Source organism: Prionailurus bengalensis, chromosome C2, assembly GCF_016509475.1.
Source record: "Prionailurus bengalensis isolate Pbe53 chromosome C2, Fcat_Pben_1.1_paternal_pri, whole genome shotgun sequence".
NCBI lineage: Eukaryota > Metazoa > Chordata > Mammalia > Carnivora > Felidae > Prionailurus > Prionailurus bengalensis.
In genome coordinates, this window is record NC_057350.1 from 86,685,913 (window position 1) to 86,712,916 (window position 27,004).

The following is a 27,004-nucleotide window of genomic DNA, read 5'->3' on the forward strand; positions in this document are numbered from 1 at the left end:
AGTATCAAATTTTACAGCTCTATCCTCTTGTTAAGTACAAAAAATAACTGTTGAAATTATCAAATTGAAGTCTTTTTATCAAAAATGGGGTTTTTTACTGAACTACTAAGAAACCAAATGAGATCCCAAAGCCCACGTTGAAAGATGACTTATTTTCTAAGTACGTAAAGCAATACAGTAAGGGACAAAAATTTTTTAAAAGAAAAAAACCCAACTGTTATCAGAGTGGAAGTACATCACTACATACAACTCACCAAAATGATTTCCAAAATATAAAATAACATCGTAAGTCAGCCAAGAACAGAACATGGTGAAAGAAAGAAGAAAGGAAAGAAGGGGGGGGCGGGAGGGAGAGAGAAAGAAAAGGAAAGGAAAGGAAAAAGGAAAGGAAAAAGGAAAGGAAAGAATGAAGGAAGGAAGGAAGGAAGGAAGGAAGGAAGGAAGGAAGGAAGGAAGGAAGGAAGGAAGGAAGAAAGAAAGAAAGAAAGAAAGAAAGAAAGAAAGAAAGAAAGAAAGAAAGAAAGAAAGAAAAACAGGCAAAGCTCAAACCAAATTACATTTTGAATACTTACATCTTCTCTAGGTAGTTTATTTTCATTGTCTCCTTCAATTCTCACCCGAACCACACCAGATTTGTCCACTATTTCCTGAATAACTTTGCCATTTTTTCCAATTACTTTTCCTTTAATAAGAGAAAAAAGATAGCAACAAGTTAAAAATCAGTACTGCTATCCTTCCAACACTATCTCCCAAATAATTTGACTTGCTATCAAATTTTTAAAAACCAAGCATAGTTCCATCTTCTTAATCTCAATATATTCATCCTGAAAACTACTGAGAAATTTTTATCCTTGGTCTGAAACTTCCCTTCTCTTTAGAATTCCTAAGGCTATAGTTAACTAGGATTGACAATACTGCTCACATGTTAAGATATTTTCAAAGACTAAACATGTTCTATGTCATTTTTCAGTATTTTTAAAATATCAATGCAACCCATTCCAAAAGCTTAGATATACAAATAAAGGCAAAAGAAACACTTTTATTTTGGCATTAATCATAACAATTTGTTTATTATATATTATTTTTAAGTTAACAAATTCAATCTTGCTTTCATATTCAAGTTGCTACTCATCCAAAACACACCTATAATTTGAACATACTTTTAAAATGAATATTCTCTTCAATGAAATGTCTGTAACATTTTTCACCAAGTTTTTAAGTATTTCACAGCTATACAAATACACATAGCATGTACATGGTATGCTATCTTCCTAGGTATGAAATACTGTATACAGACACAAATTCCAAATTATTTACCTTCTCCACACTTAACATGTAATGTGTCAAACAGCAGTTATTGAGTATCCAATAACGAAAACAGAAACTAAAAGGGGGGAAGGAAGATTCTCTACCCCTTAGGAAATTGCTAGTTACAAAGACAGCAAAGTCAAAATACCAAAGCAATACTGGACAGTGTTACCTGGTAACAGAAGTAAATATTCAGGTAACCTTCCCTGTATGAAACAGATGTGTACACTCCTTATAAAAGTTACTAAGTCCAAATCCCCCCAGTTTTTTTTTTTTTTAACTAAATCAAGCAATCTATTTCTACAATAAATTCATTTTGGTTGAAAAGAGTTAAAATAGAAAATTTTCCTATTGCATGCTTGAGAACAGTTTCCATTAAAGAATAAATGGGAACAACAGCAACAGTAAGTGGGTCAATACAGCAAAGACACCATTACAGGATTTTTCTATTCCTATTCTCAACCCTCCTTCCCCATTAATAACCCTAAATTTAAAAGCAGCAGCAACTGAACAGGTAAAAAAGAAAAAATACAGTAGGACAAGGGATTCACATGATGTAGATCTTCTCTGAGCAGCCCTAGCAGCAGTATATAAAAGCAACCTTCATTGTTAACACAGTGAAGCTCAAGCAGCAACTCCATCCTTGACCCTGCTAAAAATAAGCAAATGTCTTTTCGAAAAAACAAAAATCAGATTGATATATCATAATCCCTCCCCCAGAATCATTCATTGCCCCTTCCTTCTATGAACTATACCACTGGTGAGTGTACATCCATCACCCTTCTGGGGTCTGTGGCAGGGACCTACCTGCAAGTTTTATTTAGTCCCACCAGAGACCGTCAATATTTTAACTGATCATTTCCATAGTTTAAATTCCAAAGCATATTGACAAACTGAAGCAGACCTGTAGTATAAATTGAGCACTGAGCATAAATGCTGAAGGGACAGAGTAAAGAAGTGATTAAGGAAGGCTTCCAGGAGGCGAAAGGTTTCAATTCACTTTAAATCAATGACCACATAGTATTTTTCTTTTTGACTTAGGAGGGGTGGGAATGATCAGGGTCTAGAATTCTTGGAACCTGAATGTATAAGGAAATTCTCTTGAACTTACCCACCAAGAAGTCCTCATTCCCTTCTACTCCTCAGTCCACTTTTTCTTTTTCACTTTGACTAAGAATTTACTATTTTTCAAAAGACTGCTTCACCCATAAAACATTTTGAAGCAAAACGTAGCATTATTATACACAACAGCGAAGAAATCTTTACACTATCTGAGTATTTCACTAATGTAACAGTTCACTAATGTAACAGTTGCTGCTAATATATATTTTCTGAAGAGTCCCAAAGAATCCAAATCACCAAAGCCAACCAAGACAGAGTAAAAAAAGAGACATGACACATACTCATATCATTGCACAGATAAATGAATAAACAAAAGAACCAGAGAACTACAAATATATCCAATTTTGTTATTTCTGAAATATCAGGAATTTTTACTCAAAATTAACACTACCACAAATTCTAGAAGACCAAGGCTATCTTCTACATACTTGTTGGGTTGGAAAAAACCCTGATTCCCATGCACACACTCATAGCCAAATCATTTTTACAAGTGAAGAAACCAAAGTTAAATTATGTTCTAACCACAATGTTAGTGCTGATGGATGTCAATAATTGTGATTTAAACAAAACAGGGAATCATTTTCAAAAGCAGCTTTTTGAAGGTGATTTCATTTGACAATAAACATCTGATTATATTTTGTGTATTGTTTATTAGAATTATACAAAACCCTTCAAGCTTAGACTCAATTTTAACATCTAAACTCATCTTTTCAGTTCAATCTACAGTGAATAAAAACAAATAAAATGGAATTAACTTAATCAGCAGTATGTCATACCTATCCAAATGCTTAGGCAGAGCTAGAAGCAAACAGATAGTTGAAAACAAAGAAAACTGCCCAAGTTATTGTGCTGTAGACTTTTGTCCCAGGGTATATTAACTTGTTACTGGTCAAAACAAACATCTTTTTAAATATTTTCTCCAGCTAATTTTTTTTTAGCAGTATTTGAAAAATAGAACACCTATAGCAAGAAATCATTTCCTAAAGGCATAACAGGCCTAATTAAATATAAATGAAGCCCAAGGGGCTCTGTTTCAGTAACGTCAAGAAACCACAACAGTGGACAAAAACTCAAGCCCCTCCTCTAAACATCTCTGCTTTCTGTGAATGCTTATTTTTGTATTAAACGTTTAGGATAATCCCTATTTAATACAGGACAAAAATTTCCCCATTTGTCCTAAATAGCATTTAAAAAGGACAGTTAGCACAGATGTAGAGGATTTAATACCAAAGCTATTAAACAATCATCCCAAACTATAAAGCTCCTTTACAGCTTCAAACTCAAAATTTGGGGGCGAGGGAGGAATCTCAAAGTTTTGTCACTATCTTAATAAGCCATGGGTACAATAATTTTCATTAATGGTGTCAGAAACTTAGTAGTGAAAACTCCCCTCCTATCACAATCACCATCCTTTTCTCCTGCCCATGACTTCTTACCTTATTCTATGCCTTTGCAACAACCAATTATTATTTATTCAGGGCCTACTGTGTAGAAGTTTATTACCCTATTGTTAGTCCACTCTTACTTTTTCTTCTGCACTAAACAAAAGAAATATCACAAACACCTTCTCAAAAATTACGATGACAACTTTGATGGACATATGAATGATAAAAAGGCATTAAGTGAATAAGAAGATAAAGCCCAAGGGATGAAACGGCTTTTAAAAAACTTAATGACAAACTGTTATAAAAATCATGGATCTTATCAGTGAGTCACTCTGTACAGAAGAAAACTCCTTTACTTTTTTAATAGGATAATGAGATACAAGACACACACAATGTTACTAAAAAATGAAAAGTACCCCTATCAAATGTTCCCGTAACTATAAAATATGGTTATCAGAAACATTAAATCTCCATTAAATCACTGTATATAATTACTAACATTTAACTTACTTAATAGTTAGAAGTACCTACCAACAAGATTCCTAGGAACCTGAATAAAATCCTCCACAAATTCCAAGAAACCTCTAGCCTTTTTTACAGCATCAGCACTCTGCAGAACGAGGAAAAAATAAACATAAAAAAGAATACTGAAGAAAACCCCAACCCAAAATAAAAACAAAGAAATGAGAAGTTCTGAATTATTATGCTCTAGTACAAGATTCTGCTCAGCCCATCAATGTGACATTTTAAGTCAAGAAATTCATGAAGTACTTAAGAAAAAAAAAGAATTATAAAAAGCCTAGGAAAAAGTGTATTAGAACATCTCTTTAAAAAAAAAAAATCTCTTCTAAGCCCTTTTAAACTCCTAATAAAACAGCAAGAGTTAAACTTACTTATCATGTTAGCCAAATTTTAACCTTATCCTAAATGTATTTGTTCTACACTCGCATATTCAATTTCTTCAGGTGAATGCTAAAAACAAATTGTTCATGGGGCAGCACCTGGGTGGCTCAGTGGGTTAAGCATCCAACTCCTGATTTCAGCTCAGGTCATCATCTCATACTTCGTGAGATCGAGCCCATTACTGGGCTCTGCACTGATAGCACGGAGACTGCCAGGGATTCTCTCAACCTCTCTCTCTGCTCCCCCACCCGTCTCACACTCATACGCTCTCATAACAAATGAAGTTTAAAATAACCAAATTGTTCACACTGTCTATACTGTCTGTGCAGTTTTTTCATTCTCAACATAAATTATTTAAAAAGCTATTTTTGTGCAGACATATTTTTTAAAAAGCACCTACTGATTATGATCATTAAAATTCCTGGGGCACCTGGGTGGCTCAGTCAGTTAAGCATCTGACTTGGGCTCAGGTCATGATCTTGCAGTTTGTGGGTCCAAGCACTGCATCGGGCTCTGTGCTGACAGCTTAGAGCCTGGAGCCTGCTTCAGATTCTGTCTCTCCCTCTCTCTCTGCCCCTCCCTCGTTTGCACTCTCCCAAAAATAAACGCTAAAAAAATTTTTAAAAAAAGAAAAAGAAAAAGGCTCCTCTACTACATGCTATTTATAAATACCAGCGCCTGACATGTAGGAAGCCCTCAAAACAAAGTGCATTATTTATAATGCACATAAATCGGGAGTTAAAATCAGAGGCAGTTGGGTTAAGAAACTTCAGAAAACAGTACATATTAAATACTCAGTAAATCTCTCATTGCCCCATATAACACAATATCCTCTTTAACCCACCTCCATGCATGTAATGATTACTTGGGCTGACTGATTTTTAAGTATTTTATCACTGGGAAACTGAAATTCCAGAGAAAATGCAATCAAACAATAGTTATGCTCTAAGTTACCCAAGGTGGGGTCAGACAATAGCTTACCTCTCCATAGATTCTGAATGTGCCAGTATCTTCATCTAGCTCAATAGCTGTAACTCCAGGAACCTTCCTAGCTTGCTGTATGTTACTACCATGTGTTCCTATTGCCAGGCCCATTAGATCTTCTCTCACAACAAATTCCTCATGAAAAGCTGCCGCAAGTTGTTTTGTGCACTAGTAAAAGAGGTATGTTAGAACTTATTACAAAAGATTAAAAGTAGTTTTTTACACATCGGTTTGCAGCATTACTCATAACAGTCAAGAAGTAGAAGTAAACCAAATGTCAACTGAATGAACAGATAAACAAAATGATATATGCATACAAAATGATTCAGTCTTCAAATGGAAATTCTAGGAGTGCCTGGGTGGTAAGCGTCCCAACTTCGGCTAAGGTCATGATCTCACAATTTGTGAGTTCAAGCCCCACATCAGGCTCTGTGCTGACAGCTCAGAGCCTGGAGCCTGCTTCAGATTCTCTGTCTCCCTCTCTCTGCCCCTCCCCTGCTCATGCTCTCTGTCTCTCAAAGAAAAAAAAAAGAAGGAAATTCTAACACATGCTACAATGTGGACTGAGAACATTGTGCTAAATGACATGAGCCAGTTAACAAAAAAACTAATACTGTATGATTCCATTTACATGGTTTCTAGAGTAGTTAAATTTATAGCAACAAAAAGTAGAATGGTGGTTGCCTGAGGTTGGGAGGAAGGGGATACGGAAGTTGTTTAATGGGTATAGTTTCAGTTCTGCAAAATGAAAAGTTCAGGAAACTGGTTGATTAACAATGTGAACATACTTCACACTCCTGAACTGCACACTTAAAAATGGTTAAAATGAGGGGTGCCTGGGTGGCTCAGTCAGTTGGTTGAGCATCCAACTCTTGATTTCAGCTCAGGTCATGATCTCATGGTTTGTGGGTTTAAGTTCCTAGGGATTCTCTCTCTCCCTCTGTTGCTACCCCTCCTCCACTCAGGCTCTCTCTCAAAATAAATAAACTAAAAAAAAATAAAAATGGCTAAGATGGTAAATTTTATGTTGGATCTTACCATAATTAAAAAAAAGAACTAAGAAAAAATATATAAAGGATACTCATTTGGCATCATGTAATAGGGGGAAAAAAGAGTTTGATCAGCCTATTTAGTCATGATCACAGAAAATAGTAATTCTAAAACAATGTTCTGGAATTACTGATACAACGAGTTCCCCAATTCAGAGGATTGATTTTTCACAACACAGTCACATATCCTTATTTGGAACTTTTAAATTAATAAGGGTATGCACAAATTTGTCCTAAACAAACGTCAATTTCTAAAAGATTTGAAAGTATGTTGGGTTCTCCTAACAGTGGGCCAGTGAAGAGTAGGTGAAAAGAGAGGAGTACCTTAGGATAAGATAGAAAAGCCAACAACAGGCTCTTTTTAAAACTACATGCTATGTGTCCTCCTCTCCTCTTACATAAGAGTTATTAAACTGAACTACTTACTAATGGAAGTGTGTTATGACTGATAGCTGACAGGTCACTAAAAAACGGTAAGGACAGAATAAAGAAAAACTAGCAATACAGTTTTCTACTGGACATCCCTAATGTGTTTCTAAGTTCTTTTAGCACCTGTTATCTCAGTTGTAACAAAAAACTCAACAGGCATTTAGCAAACAGAAGGCTATATTTGGGGAAAGTAACAAAAAACAATTGTTCTATAGACACAATGACTCCTGGTATTAGCCACAGAACAGGTCCCAAGTTGCCTTACCTAACAGTCAAGTAGTTTGAGCCAGGAACTCAATATACTTATGAATAATATACTTATGAAACTAAGTGGGACACACAAAAAATCTTTTAAGTAAACCCACTTACTTCTAAATGCTTAGTGGCCTCTTCATTTCTGGACATAAGCATCAACTTCGTACGAATACTTCGCAAATGCATGTCACTTAAAATGTTTACTCTCTTCACAGTTGCTTCACTGGCAGACTATCAACAAACAAATTAATCACTCAAAAAATCTTATTTTTCAAGATAATACAAAGGGCTTCCACATAAAGCCTTCCTTGATTCTCAACTACTACACTTCTCTCCTCACCCACCATACCCTCTTCCACGAGTAATCTTACTCTTTTCTGAATTCCCATATTATTTAGTTCTGCTATTCAAATTATGATTGGTGGAGACAGAAGGATCCAGGATCCCACACGTTAATAATTTCATGTTGTTAAGAATGTCGTATTTTTTCCTAATTCCACAAAAGAATTTAACATTTTATAGCTGTAAAAATTTTTCTCCCACATGGATTAATAAATTCACTATTGTACCAAGTTAGCTTTTATCTTTTGAAATACTTAATTATAAAATCCGGAAAATATCCATTGACTACCTTAAAATATGGAATTATCTTACCAGTATCATTAGCTGTGTGGTTTCTGGATGGTAAAAAATTCTGCATGCTCCTACTGCTTTCTTAAAATCTTTATGTGCATTTTCATTAGCACACCTAGAGAGGAATTCATATTTAAGACTTAAATAATAGATTAAATTCAGAAGGCAATTATAACACAAACTAAGTTTTTCATTTCGACACTACCCATTAAAACTTTTGTTTATTAAAAAGATTTTCTATCAGAAGTTTCTGATTGGGTATTTGGGAAAAAAAGATTTTTGTAGCACTAAAAAATCCTCTTAATTCACAAAGCAATTCAGTAGTAAACAAAACTACTCACGCCTCTCTCAAATCCTCAGGAACATCCACTGTGCATTTAAAGAAGGTATTTTTTTTGACAGTTTTATTTTGATTGACAGGCCGAAGTCGTTCAAATGTGACTATTTCATTGTAAGTGGCATCACAAGCAGCATATTCAATGACATAAAACTAAAAGACATCAAAATACTTTTAAAATCCCATCTGAACAAAAATAATGAGCTTTAAATGAAATTCTAATTGCCTTGCTCAGCTTAACCAGTAGACCCTCCCCCTTGTGGCACAAATACTAAGTACAGCTTAGTTACGTCAATCTGATTTGCCTTAAAACTAGATTATATGTTCTTACAAGCATGAACCTTGGTGTCCTCACATGTTTGAAGTGCACCCCTGGAGAGCAGCTTTGATGTTTGCAAGTTCAGAAAACAAATAAAAATTAATAGTCTGATGAACTTTTTAAATGTATGATGAACTATTTATAAAGTAGGCATTTAGAAACAAAACTAAGAGTTGAAGTAGCATTTTCAGAAACCAAGAGTTGAGGTTATTTCCCTAGAAACTAGTCACAATGCAAGTGTTAACATTACTTACCTCTCCTTTCATCATTCGAACTTTAGCCAACCACCATCCACATGGTTCTTGGTCATTTGCTCTTGAATACACCTAAGAAGAGGGGGAAAAAAAGGTCCTTATCTTTTTTGAATGAAGAATCCTTCATTCTGAAAGACTTCAACATTATAAACAATGACTTATTTTAAATGCGAAATCCCATGAAACTCCAGAATCAAAAATGTCACTGTACTGAAACTAGTGTGCTACAAATAATTTAATAAAAGAGTCATGTACAGTTAAATTTTACTACTGAAAAACAAAAATGAACCCTTTTTTGGGCCATTTGGCTCCTTGGAAATCTAATTCCAAATTTGTGAGTTTCCTAAACATAAGTATTTTAAAGAATTCTTCTTACAAGACAGTTTAACACAGTGTGAAACAGAGTTCTTTCAGTTTCTGTCAATACTGTTCATCTGTAAGCACTGTGTTGTGGTGATGCAAGTATCAGACACAAGGATAAGCTAGAACTTATTAAAGATGTATTTGAAATCTGATAACTATTTTTAAAATGTTGAAATCAGGGGCGCCTGGGTGTCTCAGTCGGTTGGGCGTCTGACTTCAGCTCAGGTCATGATCTCACAGTCTGTGAGTTTGAGCCCTGCGTCAGGCTCTGTGCTCACAGCTCAGAGCCTGGAGGCTGCTTTGGATTCTGTGTCTCCCTCTCTCTCTGCCCCTCCCTCACTCACACTCTAGCTCAAAAATAAATAAAAACATTTTTAAAAAATTTTAATGTTGAAATCAAGAGCTGTTTTCAAAAAGAAACCCAATTTTAAAATTCCTTCAAGGATACGGTATTTAGATTCCTTGCTGAAGAACCTGAATCAAATGCACAAATGGTTCACCTGAACAATAAATTCTAAATTTAGTACCTCTAAGCAGGGTACATAAGTTTATCTTACAAGCATCCTATGCAACAACAACAACAACAAAATCACCTTATATGCTCTGTATTTGTAATTATCAAGTAGTTTGTTAACATAACACATTAGAGAAGTTTCCATTAGGGATTAGAGTTATTATGATACAGCATCTTGTTTGATATATCATTTTCAATACGTGGAAATCAGAGGGTGGAGGGGGGAGGCTGGAGGAACAGATGACCAAGAAGTACCCCACAAAAGTCTTGATTATATGAACTAAGGATGCCTCTGTAGAGAAAACCTACCAATGATAACACCCATATGTGGGTTAAATGCAAACTATTAAACATGCAAATACTGTTGGAAAGCCTGAAGCTTCACTAAGGTGATCTGAGAGTAATCTTGAAGTGGGGGAATACTGGGAATGTAAATAAGTCAAAACCTCATGATCAACTTCACAGTGCACCATGATCAGAAAAAAGGAAGACCTATATACCAGTCAGGCTCCAGTGGACTTAACTTTACCTGTACATTTTTTACGAGCAAATCTACTTCGTCACAACTTTTATCCTTTCTTATAGGTCTCCAAAAAATAAATTTTACTTTCTTTAGAGTAAAACAAAACTCATTCTATCTTGCAATTATTGTATGTATCCAATGGAACCTCTCTGGGGAAATCTAGTGATCCTGTTTCTTCTGGATCTTGAAACACTTTACTACTTCACCATCATTCATCAGTTATTTCCAATTGTGCTTTAAAAAAGTCTAAAGAAAAGAATGATGGTATCACCTGAAAGAACACAACAGTGAAATATAGTGTTACTACTGCATCACCCTGTAGTTTTACTGCATAGTCTTTCAAGAATAAAGTATAAAAAGACTGGAGACACCATTCTTGCAGTCTGCCTTTGGTTTTCACTGAACAGTTAAGAATTCAGAATTTTTAATTTCCCACCCATAACTGTAAAGACAAAATTTACAGAGGAAGAACTTTCATAACTTCAGAGGAATCAGGACTGATGCAGATTAGCACCCTAGATTCAAATGATGAATGTGAAATTACAAGCAGAATCTCCCCAATATGAAGCCCTTAGATGACAACAACCTAGATGAATATTCTCAAACAATACACTTCTAAGGAGAAAAAGGAAATTTAGTATTCTCATCCAGTTAATCATTCAAATTGGACTTCATCATACAAAATCCTGAGACAAGACTGGGGACCATTCTGTTTTTCTAAAAGGACATGTGACCATATGCCATATTCTTTCATCTTTTGTTTGCACACCAAAATGTACACCATACAATTCATAAATGGAAAAATGCCAAAACAGCTGTGCATGCAAAGATAACGAGAAAGAAACAGATGATGAAGACATGAAAAAATTCAATGGATTAGTCAATGCAATCGGTTAAATATGAAAATGGTATAACTGTAGCACAAAGATGACTATGGTCTGTTCAATAAAATTAGAAGCTACTAAAAGTTCCAAAATATTCTTAGAGTATTGGATTCTGATAATTACAATTATATAATTATAATTATAATTCAAGTATAAGATGAACTAGAATGAAATGATAAACCAGAACTTACTAGATGTGTTTTAAATTTGACATTAGTATCTGTAAGATGAATTTATTCTGGGTTCATATGCATGAGCTGATGAGCAATAGGGACCTGTTCTCACTTTAGGTAGATGTATTATCAAAACCAAAAAATACGAAATAAAAAGCTGAATTTGCTAGGGTGCGTGGATGGCTCAGTCGGATGAGTGTCTGACTTCAGCTCAGGGCATGATCTCACCACTCCTGAATTCAACCCCTGCATCGGGTTCTGTGCTGACTGCTCAGAGCCTGGAGACTCCTTCAGATTCTGTATCTCTATAGTTCTCTCTGCCTCGCCCCCCCTGCCTCTCCACCGTGCACTCTCTCGTGCTCTCTCTCTCAAGTAAATAAACATCAAAAAAAAGTTGAATTTGCTATCTTTTAAATGCTCATTAAAATCCTTAATGTTGGGGCGCCTGGGTGGCGCAGCCGGTTAAGCGTCCGACTTCAGCCAGGTCACGATCTCCCAGTCCGGGAGTTCGAGCCCCGCGTCGGGCTCTGGGCTGATGGCTCAGAGCCTGGAGCCTGTTTCCGATTCTGTGTCTCCCTCTCTCTCTGCCCCTTCCTCGTTCATGCTCTGTCTCTCTCTGTCCCAAAAATAAATAAACGTTGAAAAAAAAATTAAAAAAAAAAAAAATCCTTAATGTTGACTTTCAGCATCCTTTTATTATTAACTTCTGTGAAATTATATGTGAAATGACTTAAAAAAAATTGTTTTAATGGCCCACTGGACCCAAATGGAAGTGATGACCATTTTCCCCAAAACGCTGCAGATTACAAGAAAACCCTAAGAACCAGAGGGAAGGTGTCCATGCCAAGTACTATCTCGGAAAGGCAGTTCAGCTAAGCAGACTGGAGTATCTCTTGGTGATCTAGTGAATGGGTGCCTCAAAAGTTTGCTGACAAAAATAGGTCTTTAATCTACCTAATCCCCTTGTTCTAATTCTGTTTTCACCAAAACACAATCTTCTAGGAATCTGGCTTCCTATTTGAGTTTACCTCCAAAAGAGAGAATAAACCATTCTGAACTGCCTTGAGGCTTTATCTCTCATGAACATTAAAATGCTGGATTCCATTCTATACTTAACATCTACCTCTGTAAGCTTCATTAGTAAGTTTACCGCTGAAAGACAAAGCCACTCAACTCACATAAAGCCAACTAAATCCAAGTCCCTGAAGCTTGAATCAAACAGTATGAATTTGGCTCCACCTGAGTGCAGTGGGTCAAATCACATTCTTTATAAAATGAAGAGTGTATTCCATACAATAAAAAAAATCACTTTACTGACCCAGCATTGTTATTGTGACCTACTATACTATGTCTCAGATGTTGACTACTATATTTATGACTACATCATTGGAGTAGAAGCACCTCATAGAAATTCCCTTTATTCAGACTTTAAATTCCCAAACTATTCCAAGGGAGCAAATCACACTCTCAAGCGATGGCCCTCATTGTTTTTAATATTCTCTTTCTTCAAATCCAAGGAAGATCTTTAAAAAAAAAAAGGCAGATCAAAAAGCACCTGTGACAGACCTAAACACACAACAGTACTCAAGCTGAAAAAGTCCAGTTTCATGTAGTGAAGGATAGAATATGAAGACTCAAATTCCAAAAATCTATTTCAGGGTTCTTGCTACCAAACAACTCCAAGTCAAATCTTATTACAAAATGGTCTCCAAATTCTAGCACACTACCAAACTATTATTTAAATGGAATTCAGTCTGGATCCTAACGTAATCAACTGTTCATTCAAGATAGTAACGTTCAACTATCCCTTTCAAAGTCACAACCAAATAAAGATAATATGAACACCAGAAATAATGTTTATTAATTTCACCGAATTATAAAGAAAATTTCTAAATAATATTAACCACTAAACTGAATATTTAATCACAGCAGCTGGTTTTATAACTGAGATGTATCTGTTGAGTACTATTCCTCTGTATCCGCTATCTCATTACAATCATAATCTATTATGAAAAAATGGAATATGTACATTAGAAAAACAAGCTTAACATCTAGAACACACTAATGTGACTTATCTACCTATACAATAGTATTTTCTCATCTATGTTGCTGATACTTTTAACAAATGAGTTAAGTCTTGGAAAATATCCATTTCCCACATAATAAAGATGAGTGTGTTCACCTCTTCTTTAAGAAGCACATTTAAGAACACTTCCCAAGCACTAAGACTAACAACAGACTTGGTATTATAAGAAAGACTACAAATTTTCAGACTGGTTCCAAGAATCAAACGGAGACATTTTTTAAAGGTACCACGGAGGGGTGCCTGGATGGCTCAGTCAGTTAACCTTCTGTTAAGTCAGTCCAACTTCGGCTCAGGTCATGATCTCACTGTTCATGGGATCAAGCCCCACGCTGGGCTCTGTGCTGACAGCTCAGAGCCTGGAGCCTGCTTCAGATTCTGTGTCTGTCTGTCTGTCTGTCTCTCTCTCTGTCCCTCCCTGGCTCTTGCTCTCTCTCCCAAAAAAAAATTAAAAAAATAGTTTTAAATAAAGGTACAATGGAAACTACACATATCTTGCATCTTTTGTATAAGTCAAATACTTATTTTTTTAAATTGTTTTACATTTTTATTTATCTTTGAGAGGGAGAGAGAGAGAACGTGCACACATGCAAGAAAGGGGGAGGGGCAGAGAGAGAGGGAGAATCTGGAGCAGGCTCCACACTGTCAGAACAGAGCTTGATATAGGGCTTAAGCTCACAAACTGTGAGATCATGGCCTGAGCTGAAATCAAGAGTCAGATGCTTAACCAATTGAGACACATAGGCACCCATAAATACTGAATTTGAAGAATTTTAAGGTAAGGGAGTGTCCTATCTCAAAGTATTCTTATTACCTTTACCTACTTTCTCTCAAGGCCTCTATCTCAACATTTATTAAAGTATTAACAAAGCCTGACAATCTGCCATAAAATGAGAGAAAAGTCCTATGCTGCAAGAACAAAAATGTGCGAATTCTTATCTCAAACAAAAAGCATCACAATTCGAAAGAAAGAAAGAAAGAAAGAAAGAAAGAAAGAAAGAAAGAAAGAAAGAGAAACAAAGGTTTTTTTAATCAAATATGTTAAACCCAAGAAGAAAACTTTAAAAACCTTGTAAAATGATACACTAGCCTCAGATGTCAGACTTTCTATGTAATGTGTTTGTGTGAGCTCACGTATTAACTTACTGAACAAGGCAGGTATCTATAATAAAGACAAACTTCACATGTAAAATCACCGGGGGAAAAACATTTTCTACTGCACTTCCAATATCTCACATTATATAGCCATCTTAAGAAATTCTAAAAAAAAAAAAATCTGTTTTCTCATTACCTCCAACTTCACAAGCTGAGCATTTTCTTAGCAATCCTAAGTTAGCAAAATCAAACAAGCAAACAATCACTTAATGAAAAATTTAATTGTATTAAATGCTGTAAGGATTTTAAAACCTATGTCACCGCTTCTTAAAAGTCAAAAAAGAAAGTGACAAAGAGGGCTTAAAATAAAGCTTGGAATTGTAGACCTCTCAAAATCATCTTTCTATTATAAATCATATAGTGTTTTCTTGACAACACTGGACCAATGACATTAATTTACATTCTCTAATTCCACGTCAGCCTCAGGTTGACTGGAAAGGTAAATCCTCAAGTAGCCTACTAACATTTTTATAACAGAAATATTTTAGAGTAAATCATATGAAATTGTCAATATTCAGCCATTCCTGATTGACAAGAATGAAAATTTCAGATGGCTGAACTTTAAACAAATGCCTGAAAAGCTCCACAAAAAGCTCTCTCCTGGATCATTTTTGTTCTAATTCATTACTGACAGCCAAATCAAAGTGATCTTTCCCTTCTGCAAAAAGGAAAGGTTCCCAAAGGTGCAAAAGAACAGGAGTTGCAAGTCTGGCACACAACTGACAACACCCTGTGAATACAGCATAATTAATATATTAGAGAATAACACTTAAGACAAAAACTGAAACTGGTTCTCAGCTTCCCAACCTTCAGGCTATACGACCCAGGAAAGACTTAATAAAGTATTCACAGCATTTAGAAGAGGCCCTAAAGAGACTGTTATGTCAAACTGAGATAATCTGTTTAAAAAACCAATTATTCTTATATTACACATGTTAGTGCTATACAAGCATCAGCTATTATTACTGCTTTATGATATGTGACTAGCAGAAACAGTGGCTGATGATTTAAATATATCAATATACTAAAATATACTGTGTACTAAGTTAGAGAAGTTAAATTAAAAACCTAAACACTCCTTAATAAAAAAAAAAAAAAAAAGAACAGACCATACCTGTAGAAATACTAAAAAATACTAAAAGTATCTTGAAGGCCACACCAAAAAAAATTGGCAGATTGGAATAAATTATAGCTTTGTGGCAAAAGGCATTAAATACACTTTTTAACTGACTGGGAGAAAGTACAACACATAACACAAAAATGGGGGTATAGCTCAGGGGTAGAGCATTTGACTGCACATATACCACAAAAACCTACATAAAATACAAAAATGTTCTATTATCAAAATCTACATGGACAAAAAAACTCACACAATTCATAGAACAAAGGGCTAAAAGCCAATAAATTTAAAAGAAGCTCCATATCACTAGTGATCAAAGAAATGAACACTCAAAAGACATCCCCTTCCTGTTATCAAGTTTATAAAACTTTACAATTAATAACAACCCAGCCGGCCAATCTATGAGGAAACAAACACCTTTATGTGTTAGCCAATGTGTAAGTGGTAAATCAAAAATGCATTTTGATTTTTTTTTTTTCAACGTTTATTTATTTTTGGGACAGAGAGAGACAGAGCATGAATGGGGGAGGGGCAGAGAGAGAGGGAGACACAGAATCGGAAACAGGCTCCAGGCTGAGCCATCAGCCCAGAGCCCGACACGGGGCTCGAACTCACGGACCTCGAGATCGTGACCTGGCTGAAGTCAGACGCTTAACCGACTGCGCCACCCAGGCGCCCCCAAAAATGCATTTTGGAAGACAAAATTGGTACATTTTGGTACCATCAAAATTTGAAATATACATGCCTCCAATTTAGCAATTTCAGTGTCTTCTAATTATGATATACCTATCTTAATAAATATGATGGGGTGCTTAGAAAGAATGAGGTAAATCTGTATATGCAGACATGAAAAGGTCCAATTATATCCTAACTGAACACAGAAATCACAAATATAATGTATTCCCAATTTCTGTAACTTAAAAGAAAACATTATTTATAAATGCAAATAAAAAAGCTGAAGAGAAACACAACTCTGGTAAATGATAATTAAGATATGGTGAACAGACAAGCACACCCACACTAAGAGGGAAGGTCTGCTTTTCACTTTATATAATTCTGTATCATTTCATTTCTTATATTACACTTTACTTAAATTTAAATTAAAAATAGAACTATCTTACAACCTACTATTCACAACACTGGGTATTTACCTAAAAAATACAAAAACACCAATTTGAAGGGATACATGCACCCTTATGTTGACTGCAGCATTATTTACAATAGTCAAACTATGGAAGCATCAAAATGTACATCAAACTAAATGTGCATCAACTGATGAATAAAGAAGACGTAGTACACACACACAGAACATATACAATGGAATACAATTCAGCCACAAAAAGAATGAAATCTTGCCATTTACAGTGACATGGACGAAGGTAAAGGGTATAACATTAAGCAAAATAAGCCAGTCAGAGAAAGACAAATGCCGTATCATTTCACTCATATGTGGAATAAAACAAAAGAAAGAAAAAAAAAGGAGGATAAACCAAAACACAAATTCTTATAGAGAACAGATGGTTACCAGAGGGGATGGGTGAAATAGGTGAAAGGAATAAAGAGTACACTCATCTTGATGAGCACCAAGTAATACATGGAACTATTCAATCACTATATTGTACACCTAAACTAATGTAACACTGTATGTTAACTACACTAAAATTAAAATTTTTTTAATTAAAAATTAAAAAAAACAGTGGAGTTTTCAAAAAATTGGTTCAAAATATAAAGCACCAATAACCACAATTCCTAAACATTCCAGGTCATGTAGACAGATTCCTAACTAATGATAGCAAAAAAAAAAAGGGGGGGGGAGCCAATAAATCCATGGGTAGAATATCAATTTTAACTTTACATAAATTTTCGAATTTTTCAAAAGTGGAAAAAATGACAAGAACATCTTAATTTCAGATAATGAGTCTCACAATTTAAGGAGCAAATTTCACCAACTGAACCATAAAACACAATGTGAAATAAAATACTCTGCAATCATCAATTTCCAATTCATTCCATCTCCTACACCAGTATTTTGTATACTGCTGGGGAGGCAAGCCAAAAAGACGTCCAGGAACTGGATAGGAACTTTTAAGTCTGAGACGGGGGAAAGCGCAATGTAACAACATTGTGAGCACACCACCAAGTTTTTCCTTAAATCTGAGCCTTTACACTATCAATGAGTATCTGACCAACAATTTAAAACGTATGAAAAGCACTAATCTCAGAATCAACCACCACACATTCCTAATTCTAGAACATTTCGAAAAATGAAGTCATTCCTTGCTTTTCCTAATTACCAGAATTCCAGAAGGAAGAACTTCTAAAACAGAAATAAAATTTGAAAACTGAAAATAAATCAAGCTCTTTTACCATTCCTAATTAGGGATGGATAATTAGGAAAGGATACAGTATTGAGAAAAACATTTTTTCACTGAAGTCCAAGCGAACAGGTACAGTAGTAATTAGCAGCATCACCACTACCAGTTCATAGTACTACCCACCAGTAACCTACTTCACATTCCTTAATTTTTAGCAATCACTTTGCCACTTTGTTTCCCTGTGTTATCCCATACCATCTATGACATTTCCCTAAAGGACACAAATACACACACCAAGACTACAATTACAGATCTCCTTATAAAAAAGTTCTTAGTACCCACTTTTGGTGGAAGTGAACTATAAAAGAAAAAAGTGAGTGAAGTGAAACCTATACCATTATACCATTAGGGAGCAGGCTCATGGTGCCCAGACACAATTAAGTTACAACATGCCTTGATTTACCAAAAACAAGAGTGCCCCCACAAACTTAGAGCAAGTAATTAAAATCTAGGCTGAATATTAGAATGGAAATGCTTTCAGGCTGTCAGGAGTGCCATAATTCTTTGGTTTCCTGGTATATAACACCTACAGTTAATGGGAACTCAAAATTTACCATTAAAAATTACAGGAAAAAAAGGCAAATAACTAAATGAATTCATGTGCAAAGTGCTCAGACCATTGTCTGGCACAGAGTAGGTACTGGTAAGTGCTTATAAAAACATTTAGACAGCTATTTCATCTGTATAGGTTCTCCTATACCTCTGGTTTCCCTACCCCCGCCCTACATAAACTAGGTACAAAGGAAACCTGAAAATTCTTTCAGTATTATCAAACCAACTCCCTGTGAGAAATATATTCAGCGTATTAGAGCACTTGAAGGAATTATGTCAATTTCTTGAAAATCACAAATTTCTATCTCCAACAAACTCGTAACACCTCTATTTGACAAGTATTTCCAAGTTTCATTTTACATAACATCAGGCATATTAACCAACACAAACATACTTCAGACAGACATCTAAAATCTACTAAGTGTAAAAAAAAAAAAAAAAAGCTATATACAAAGAAGCAATACTATATGATCCCACTTTTATTTTTAAGAATAGGTGAGAGCGAGCCTGGGAATGACAAAAATGGTTAACGGCAGTTTTGTTCTCTCAGCAGCAATTCCTGTTTAGTCCTTTGTGTTTTTCTGTACTTTTAAAATTTTCTGGACATTTCTAAAATATTCAACAAAGCAATATGCTAAATACAAAATTTCACAGTTATGTATCAACGATATTAACGTTCACCATATTAAAGGATACCTATTACAAAGACACTTAAAAAAAAAAAAAGCACAAGAGAATTTTCAAGTAATTAGCAAAAAGAAGGAAAACAGCAACCAACACCACACAGTTGTGTCAGATTTTATACAAACCAATACAAATGTACTACCATGTTTAATTCCCAAATTATTTTCATTTTAGTGGTAAAAAAAAATTAAGGCCACAAAGGTAAAAATGGTAAAGCTGAGACAATGAATCCCTGTTCTGGTTCCAAAACTTAAGCACTACTATATTACACAGCCAATTAACAATACGAAGAATAGAGAAGAGGAATTATATTTATTCTCTATCAGCTAAAGAGACTTTCCTACAAGGATATTTAAAACAAAACAAAAAAAAAGCACAAGAAAATAAAACTTAAAATACGTACCTCTACTTCGTCTCCTTCACTGATTTCTTTTTTTATATCAGGCGGTGGTGGTAATCTAACTTCATTAAATGGAACCTGGCGTTCTGGCTGCCAGCTGAAGGATCAGAAAAATAATTAACAATTTTAGAATAGATTATTCTATAAGCCCCTAATATGGAAACTATACAGTCTATGCTTAGAGGTGTATATTTTTCAAGTTAATCATTTAGCACAAGCTTCGTTCATATTATTTTCCCAAGTAATGAGTTTGTTGAGGTAAAACAGACTTTGCAAGACTGTTGAAGTTTCTAAATTAACATTAATAGTAATTATGTATCACCATCCAAATTACTCATCCTAAGGGAATACATACGTTATCCTAAAAATGAAATAGGCTAAGTTCATAGTAGTAATTTAGACTCAAAATAATGTCACATCTACACTGCTGCCGATAAACGGCAGTGCAATCAACTTCTCTCAATTTTACAAGTAAATGATCTATCAAGGAACAGAATTTCAGAGATTATAAAATATTAGCTGCATAATGTGTACATGTTCACAGAAACACAGAAAATTACTCAATTATTTGTCATGCCTGAATTATAAAAGATTTTCTTACACAGAATTTATGTTTTCTGCAATGAATTCATACAACAATCTTAAAACCTGGGTAAAGTTTACTTTCAATCTTTGTAGCAAATACTGTATTAGAACAAATTTAGGAGGTGCCTGGGTGGCTCAATCCGTTAAGTGTCTGAGTCTTGATTTGGGCTCAGGTCATGATCTCACAGTTCATTAGTTCAACCCCCAGGCTGAGGGAGTGGAGCCTGCTTGGGATTCTCGCTTTCCCCCCCTCTCTCTGCCCCTCTGACTTGCACACACGCACGTGTGCTCTCTCAAACTAAAAATTTAGCTGTTGCTTAACTCACATTTTTTGTGTGGATATTCCTACTCTAAGTTCTAATACGTCATTCATATGCCTGGGAGGTACATCAGCACATGAATTCCTATAGCTTCCAGGTGCAAATGCTGTGCAAAACATCAGGAGATAAGGAATATTTTTGAGTGCTTTCTTTTCACCATTACAGTCTAAATGGCAGCTGCTAAAGGCAGAAATCATTCCAACACTTGTTTCTACATGATAACAGCTGCTGGGCAGCTACCTTTTAAAAAGTGGAAGTTGAAGATTTCTTTTCTGACCTTTAATTATACAATGCTCCTTTATAGCTCTTCCTAACCAAGTTTTAAAACTACATGACCTAGATCTTACAACAGTTATAAAACTGATTATTACTCCTTATTAATATCCAGCTTAAATTAAAAGCAGCCCAATACTCAACTCTGACTACCAGTAGCCATGTGAAAGGCCTTCTACATCATTTCAACATTCTTGGATTTTAAGAATTAAGCATTGCATAATCCCATTTGTGCCACCTATTTTTACAAAAAATACGGATTCCTGTTCACCTGTTTTGGAAAAAAAAAGAAAGTCATGAAAAAGTGACAAGTACACTGTGGACAGAAAAATGGTGAAAAGTCACCAAAACTAGAATTACTTGAACGGATAAGATGATCAAACAACCAAAGATCCCCACCCAAGAGCAAAATCACTTTCACTGGCAACAGGAATATCCAAAAGCAAACACCAGTTTAGCACAACCAATCGTTAAAATCAAGGTCTGTATCGATTTAAAAAAAATAACTTACTTGTTCTCAAAAACAACTGTGAGGGAGTCTTCATGAACATCTTTGATAAATCCCTGTGAAAAACAAAAACATTATCAAAAGCATATCAATATTCAATCAAAGGTTATACTGGGGTGCCTTGCTGGCTCTGTCAGTAGAGCATGTGACTCTTGATCTCAGGGTCATGAGTTCAAGCCCCATTTGGGGCACAGAATGGAATTATGAGAATTTAAAACATTTAATAGTCACCATAGTACTTGGTGAAATTATGATTATAAATATTAAATTATAATCAACTGTTAGTAAAAAGCATGACTTCATTCTGAATACTAATCTCCCATTAATATTAATCTCATTTTTTCCTAACTTCCCATCTTCCTTCACTTAAAAAAAAAAAAAAACAGGGGGCTACAGTAAATACATTGTTGCAAAACCATTTGGGGATGAATATAAAGATTCTTAATAAAAATCAGGAGTCATTTTCTAGTTGAGTATTTTTAATCTATCGTCATCTGACTGATGCAACTGAAAGAAACTGTCCGAGGACATTCAAGAAAGCAAAGGACTTAGGTGTAGAATAATGGTTCAAGCGCTTGCTCCACGACTGTACACCTTGGGAAAGCAGTCCTTGGCACTTGTATGATTACAACTGACATTAAATGATACTTTATATTACTGTCACACAGAACTGCAAAGTTCTCAGCCTTAGTCAAATGCTTACACACACACTTTGAACCACAAGGTATTCAGTAAATAATTTTCTAAAACATTTTTATCACACTAAACTCCATAATGTCCACTAAAAAACTAGCTAAATAAAGAACACACTTGCAGTACCTGCTTAAAGCAAAGCAGGAATGAACATATCCTGTTGACCTCATCTTCCTCCCAAAGTCCATTAAATAGTACTAAAGGAATTTTAACGCGTAAACTGACACAATAAAGACAATAAAGAGAAAACATTACAACAAAACTTTAGAAATTTACAAAACAGAAGAGGAAATGTCAGTTATTTAAAATCAAACCAACAATTACTAACATTGAATACTTACTACATCAGACATAATTCTAAGCAAATTAGCAAACCCAACACTGAAACAAACTGGCAGTGGAAAAACCGAAAAGCAAGAAGATCAGTACTACAGAAAACTTTTGGAACTACAGACAGAAATTCTTTAAAAAGGAGAGAGTAACAGATGTGGCTTAATACAAAAACATTTTCCTTAATAATGCAGACTCACCTATCACAGAATGTAGGTAACTAATAAATCTAAGGTCAGTGCACTCTTCTCACGTTTGCTACTCAATTAACTGCATCATTTTGTATTTGGCCCTGATTCTCACTCCAGCTTCAAACGTCTATTACCTGCTTTGTGTACTTTGGGACATTTCAATGCAAATATCCTCATATGAGGCCTAAAATTCAGAATACATTCCTTTTAAGAGTGTTATAGAAGCTCCAGCCATGCAATTCTGGAGATCTTTTTATTCCTTTCTTCCTCAAAGTTAAAAATTAAGAGCTAGGGGCGCCTGGGTGGCTCAGTCGGTTAAGCGTCGACTTTGGCTCAGGTCACGATCTCAGTCTGAGTTCAAGCCCCACATCGGGTTCTGTGATGACAACTCAGAGTCTGGAGCCTGCTTCAGATTCTGTCTCCCTCTCTCTCTGCCCCTCCCCTGCTCACGCTCTGTCTCTCTCTCTCTCAAAAATAAACATAAATAAATAAATTAATTAATTAATTAATATTAAGAGCTAACATTCCACTTCTGATTATCTGACCATGCTATAATGACAGCCTAGCCAGTTTCTTTATTTCTAGTAGGTTCAGCCACACATCCACTTTCAGCAATAATTTTGGTCATCACTTTCATAGTTACATTACCAACAAACCTCTTTATTAATACCCATAACATCTGTAAGGAATACTTCAGAAACTGAAAATTTCCAAGTTCACGAATATGACAATAAAACACATCTTGCCATCAGAAATGAGTCATATTTCCAACTTTCACTAGTTTTCTGGTCCTTCACAAACCACTTTCAGAGTCTAGAATGTTTCACTAAGTAACCCTTAAGATTTCTGTATAGTTTACACAGTGAATTCGTTCAAATAAGAACTTCAAGCCACTGGGGAAATTCTACCCTTCGTTACAGTAAAAATCTTTTTTTATCCTATCTAAAATTCAATGCTTATTCATCTCTTTCCAGCCCCATCCCCTTTACTTCCATCACCAACACCAGCTTTATTTGGATGCACATTTTCCACAAACTTTAAGAGAAAATACAACTCTAGACACCTATTCTAATTACTTAATACCCCTCAATCATGAGATTAAGCAGATTAAGAATTGGACACCCAGGAGGTACCTGGGTGGCTCAGTCAGTTACATCCTACTCTGGATTTCAGTTCAGGTCACTGATCGGCTCAGGTCACTGATCTCCTGTTTATGAGATTGAGCCCCGAGTCTGGCAAGGAGCCTGCTTGGGATTCTCTCTCTCCCTCTTTCTGTCCCTCCCCTACTGGCTCTCTTTCACTCAAAATAAACCGGTTAAAAAAAAAAAAAAAAAAAAAAGAATTTAAAACCCGGTTCTTAAAATGTATTTGGGCTGTGATGAACAGTTAGGAAACATGTTCTAATCCCCAAACTCTAGATTCTAAGGATAAGGTACCTCTAATGGCCAGATCTCTATGAAACTTTGTCCATTTAATTCAGGACTCAGTCCACACTCCTGAAATTATTTCTGTACATTCAAAGTCACCAGAATGATGATGCTAGGTCCCTATACACTCAAGACCCAAAATGGCAGGGTTGGGTCTTTGCCAAAATCTTGGGAGTCAGGGGACACTGAATTACAAAGGTCACATTTCTCTGCACAAAGCAGTAGGGGCCTTTATGACTAAGTCTTCACAACTTCTGTCCACCTTGTATTCTAGTCCAACCTTTGGGGATTTGTTTCTCTCTTCCTATTCACTATTCATCTGGCCCAGGACCCATATTTCTCAGAACAAAACCTTTGAGATTTCTTTCTTTTCTTCCCATAGATATGCAAACATGGAAGATTCATCATTACAAAATGGTCTCTTTATATGATTGTATGTAACACTATTAACTGTAATTTAAAATAGCATTAATAAGCAACAAGGCAGTATACCACATCTAAAATGTGATGAAATATCTTTAGGGGCACTTGGGTGGCTCAGTCGGTTAACCATCCAACTCTTGATTTCAGCTCAGGTCATGATGTTTTTGAATTCGAAGCCTATTTCAGGACACTGTCAGCGCAGAGCCTGCCTGGGATTCTCTCTCTCCGCCCTTCCCTTGTTCATGCTTGCTCACTCTCTCTCACTCTCAAAATAAACTTAAAAAAAAAAAAAAAAAAACTTAAAAAAATTAAAAACATATGTATCTTTAAAATGCTATCCCCAACAACAAATAGAACATTACATAGTAAAACAACAAATAGAACATTACATAGTAAAAACCTAAGAATGTCATGAACCATGTATAAAATTGAGATAAGGGACACGATGAACAGCAAGAATCCCTGAGCTATAGAAGTGCCTGAAGTGATTTTTCAAAAGTATTTTCAAAAGTATTTTTCAAAAATAAATTTTTCTTTAAATTTCAACAATTCAAGCATTAAAGCAAAAAACAGCTGGAAAATAAAACAGACAAAAAAATTCTAATAGCAGTAGCAATGAAAAAATATAATCTTAGGTATGCCTCCACAGTTAAAACAACATAAATGTACAGGACCTATGTACAGAAATTTGAAATTCAACTAATGAACATAACTAGAATACTCAGGAAAATGTAAATCCTATCACATTCTTTGATAGGAGATCTTGATATTGTAAAATTTTCAATATGCCCTTCTATGAGACCCCACTAAAATACTGAGAGTTGATGATTCCATTGGGGGAAAAGGGGCTAATATTAATAAAATTACACCAAAGTCTGTTTAAAAAAAAGAAAGAAAGGAAACACTCAAAAAGGAAACAAGTGGGAGTAGGAAGTAAAGATAACACACTATCCCAATCAAATATTTTAAGTTTTAAGTAATCACTACACCCAACGTGGGGCTCATCAAACTCACAACCAAGATCAAAAGTCAGATGTTCTGTGGACTCAGCCAGCCAGGCACCCCTATGCCTACCAAATAGTAAAGCTTATTTTAAAGCTACAATAACCAAGACAAAAGAAAACACATTTTAAAGGAAAACGGATTCCAGAAAGGTCCAAGTCACTTAGGAAATTACAATTGGAGGAATGGATTGTTTTTAAATGGTACTGGGACACCTGGATAATTATTGGAAAAAAAATGAAATTGATGTTTTCACCAAAAATGGAATGGATGAAAGACTCAAAGTGTTTTAAATCAATAAAGATCCCAAACCACAAGTTACTTTTAACTTCAGAGTAAGGAAGGCCTTTCTAACCAAATAAACAAAACCCAAAAGCCACAAAAAGTTTGACAAGTTTATAATACCTAAAAGCTAAAATAGGTAAACAATCATCACATGAAAAGAGTAGAAGAGGATGGAACACAGCAGAGTTAAATTCCCAATTTATAAGTGTCAAGTGAGCTAAAAGCTGAACAAAGCTAATAAGCAAAAGTAACAATGGGTATGAACTATATGAAGGGGTAATCACAGAAAAAGTTGTAATTTCAATAATATACAAATCCTCTTTAAAATCTTATGTTTACTGTCAATTCCTATGAACTTCCCTTTTCTCCTTTCTATCTTGCAGATCCTCCCTTATCAGAATATAAACAGTAACCTCATTTTTTTTAATATTTGCATAATGTATTTAGCAATTTTGAGGTGAGAGCGTAAATTGTCTGTGGAAAGAACAAGGTGCACAGAATTATCTACCTAAAAGGCAGAAAACACTACAGCTGAAAAAGTTTTCAACTTGATGAAGGTAGTCATGGGAGGGTGTAGGGGGTGAATCCTACTGATTAAACAGAAAAAAACATGGTATGAATTACTTCAGGAATGGGAAGAATGAGATTATAAATATAGTCAAATATCAGGACAGATGAATCAGGGACCCTGTCTGTGGAAAAGTTAACTAATAATCCTGAAGATAAAATTTCTACCAGGGCGCCTAACTGGCTCAGTAGTAGAGCACACCTGGACCTTGGAACCTTGAGTTCAAGCCACACATTGGGCGTAAAGTTTACCTAAAAAAAAAATGTATTTTTCTTTTATAGCCCTTCCAGATCCTTCATTTTTGCAAAAGGGAAGCTGAAACCACATGCACGCAGCCCCCAAATTCACTCCATAGGAGGCTGTAAATGCTGAATTTAAAAACTCATCTTCTAGGGGCAACTGGATGGCTCCACATCAGGTTCGTTACTGTCAGCCTGTTAGCACAGAGCCCGCTTTAGATCCTCTGGCTCCTGTCTCTGTGCCCCACCCCCCCCCCAACTGGGGCTCTCCCAAAATTAAAAAAAAAATTTTTTAATTCTGTATTTCTGGATGCCTTTTCCAATGTGTTAAAACATCACAGCTGATGGCTTAATTA

At 35.3% G+C, this 27,004-nt stretch overlaps 1 protein-coding gene across 7 annotated transcripts in view; it reads right to left on the bottom strand.

Annotated features, from left to right (window-relative positions):
* Positions 1-27,004, bottom strand: part of FXR1 (FMR1 autosomal homolog 1) — a 70,532-nt gene that overhangs the window by 28,620 nt on the left and 14,908 nt on the right. For all 7 annotated transcript variants that reach the window (XM_043594829.1, XM_043594828.1, XM_043594824.1 and 4 more), the window contains exons 2-10: positions 21,494-21,546; positions 19,808-19,901; positions 8,979-9,050; positions 8,410-8,558; positions 8,090-8,183; positions 7,550-7,666; positions 5,700-5,870; positions 4,347-4,425; positions 573-682 (exon numbers count right to left, since the gene is read on the bottom strand). In XM_043594829.1, coding sequence (XP_043450764.1) covers positions 573-682; positions 4,347-4,425; positions 5,700-5,870; positions 7,550-7,666; positions 8,090-8,183; positions 8,410-8,558; positions 8,979-9,050; positions 19,808-19,901; positions 21,494-21,546 — 939 coding nt within the window. The remainder of the gene's footprint in view (positions 1-572; positions 683-4,346; positions 4,426-5,699; positions 5,871-7,549; positions 7,667-8,089; positions 8,184-8,409; positions 8,559-8,978; positions 9,051-19,807; positions 19,902-21,493; positions 21,547-27,004) is intronic.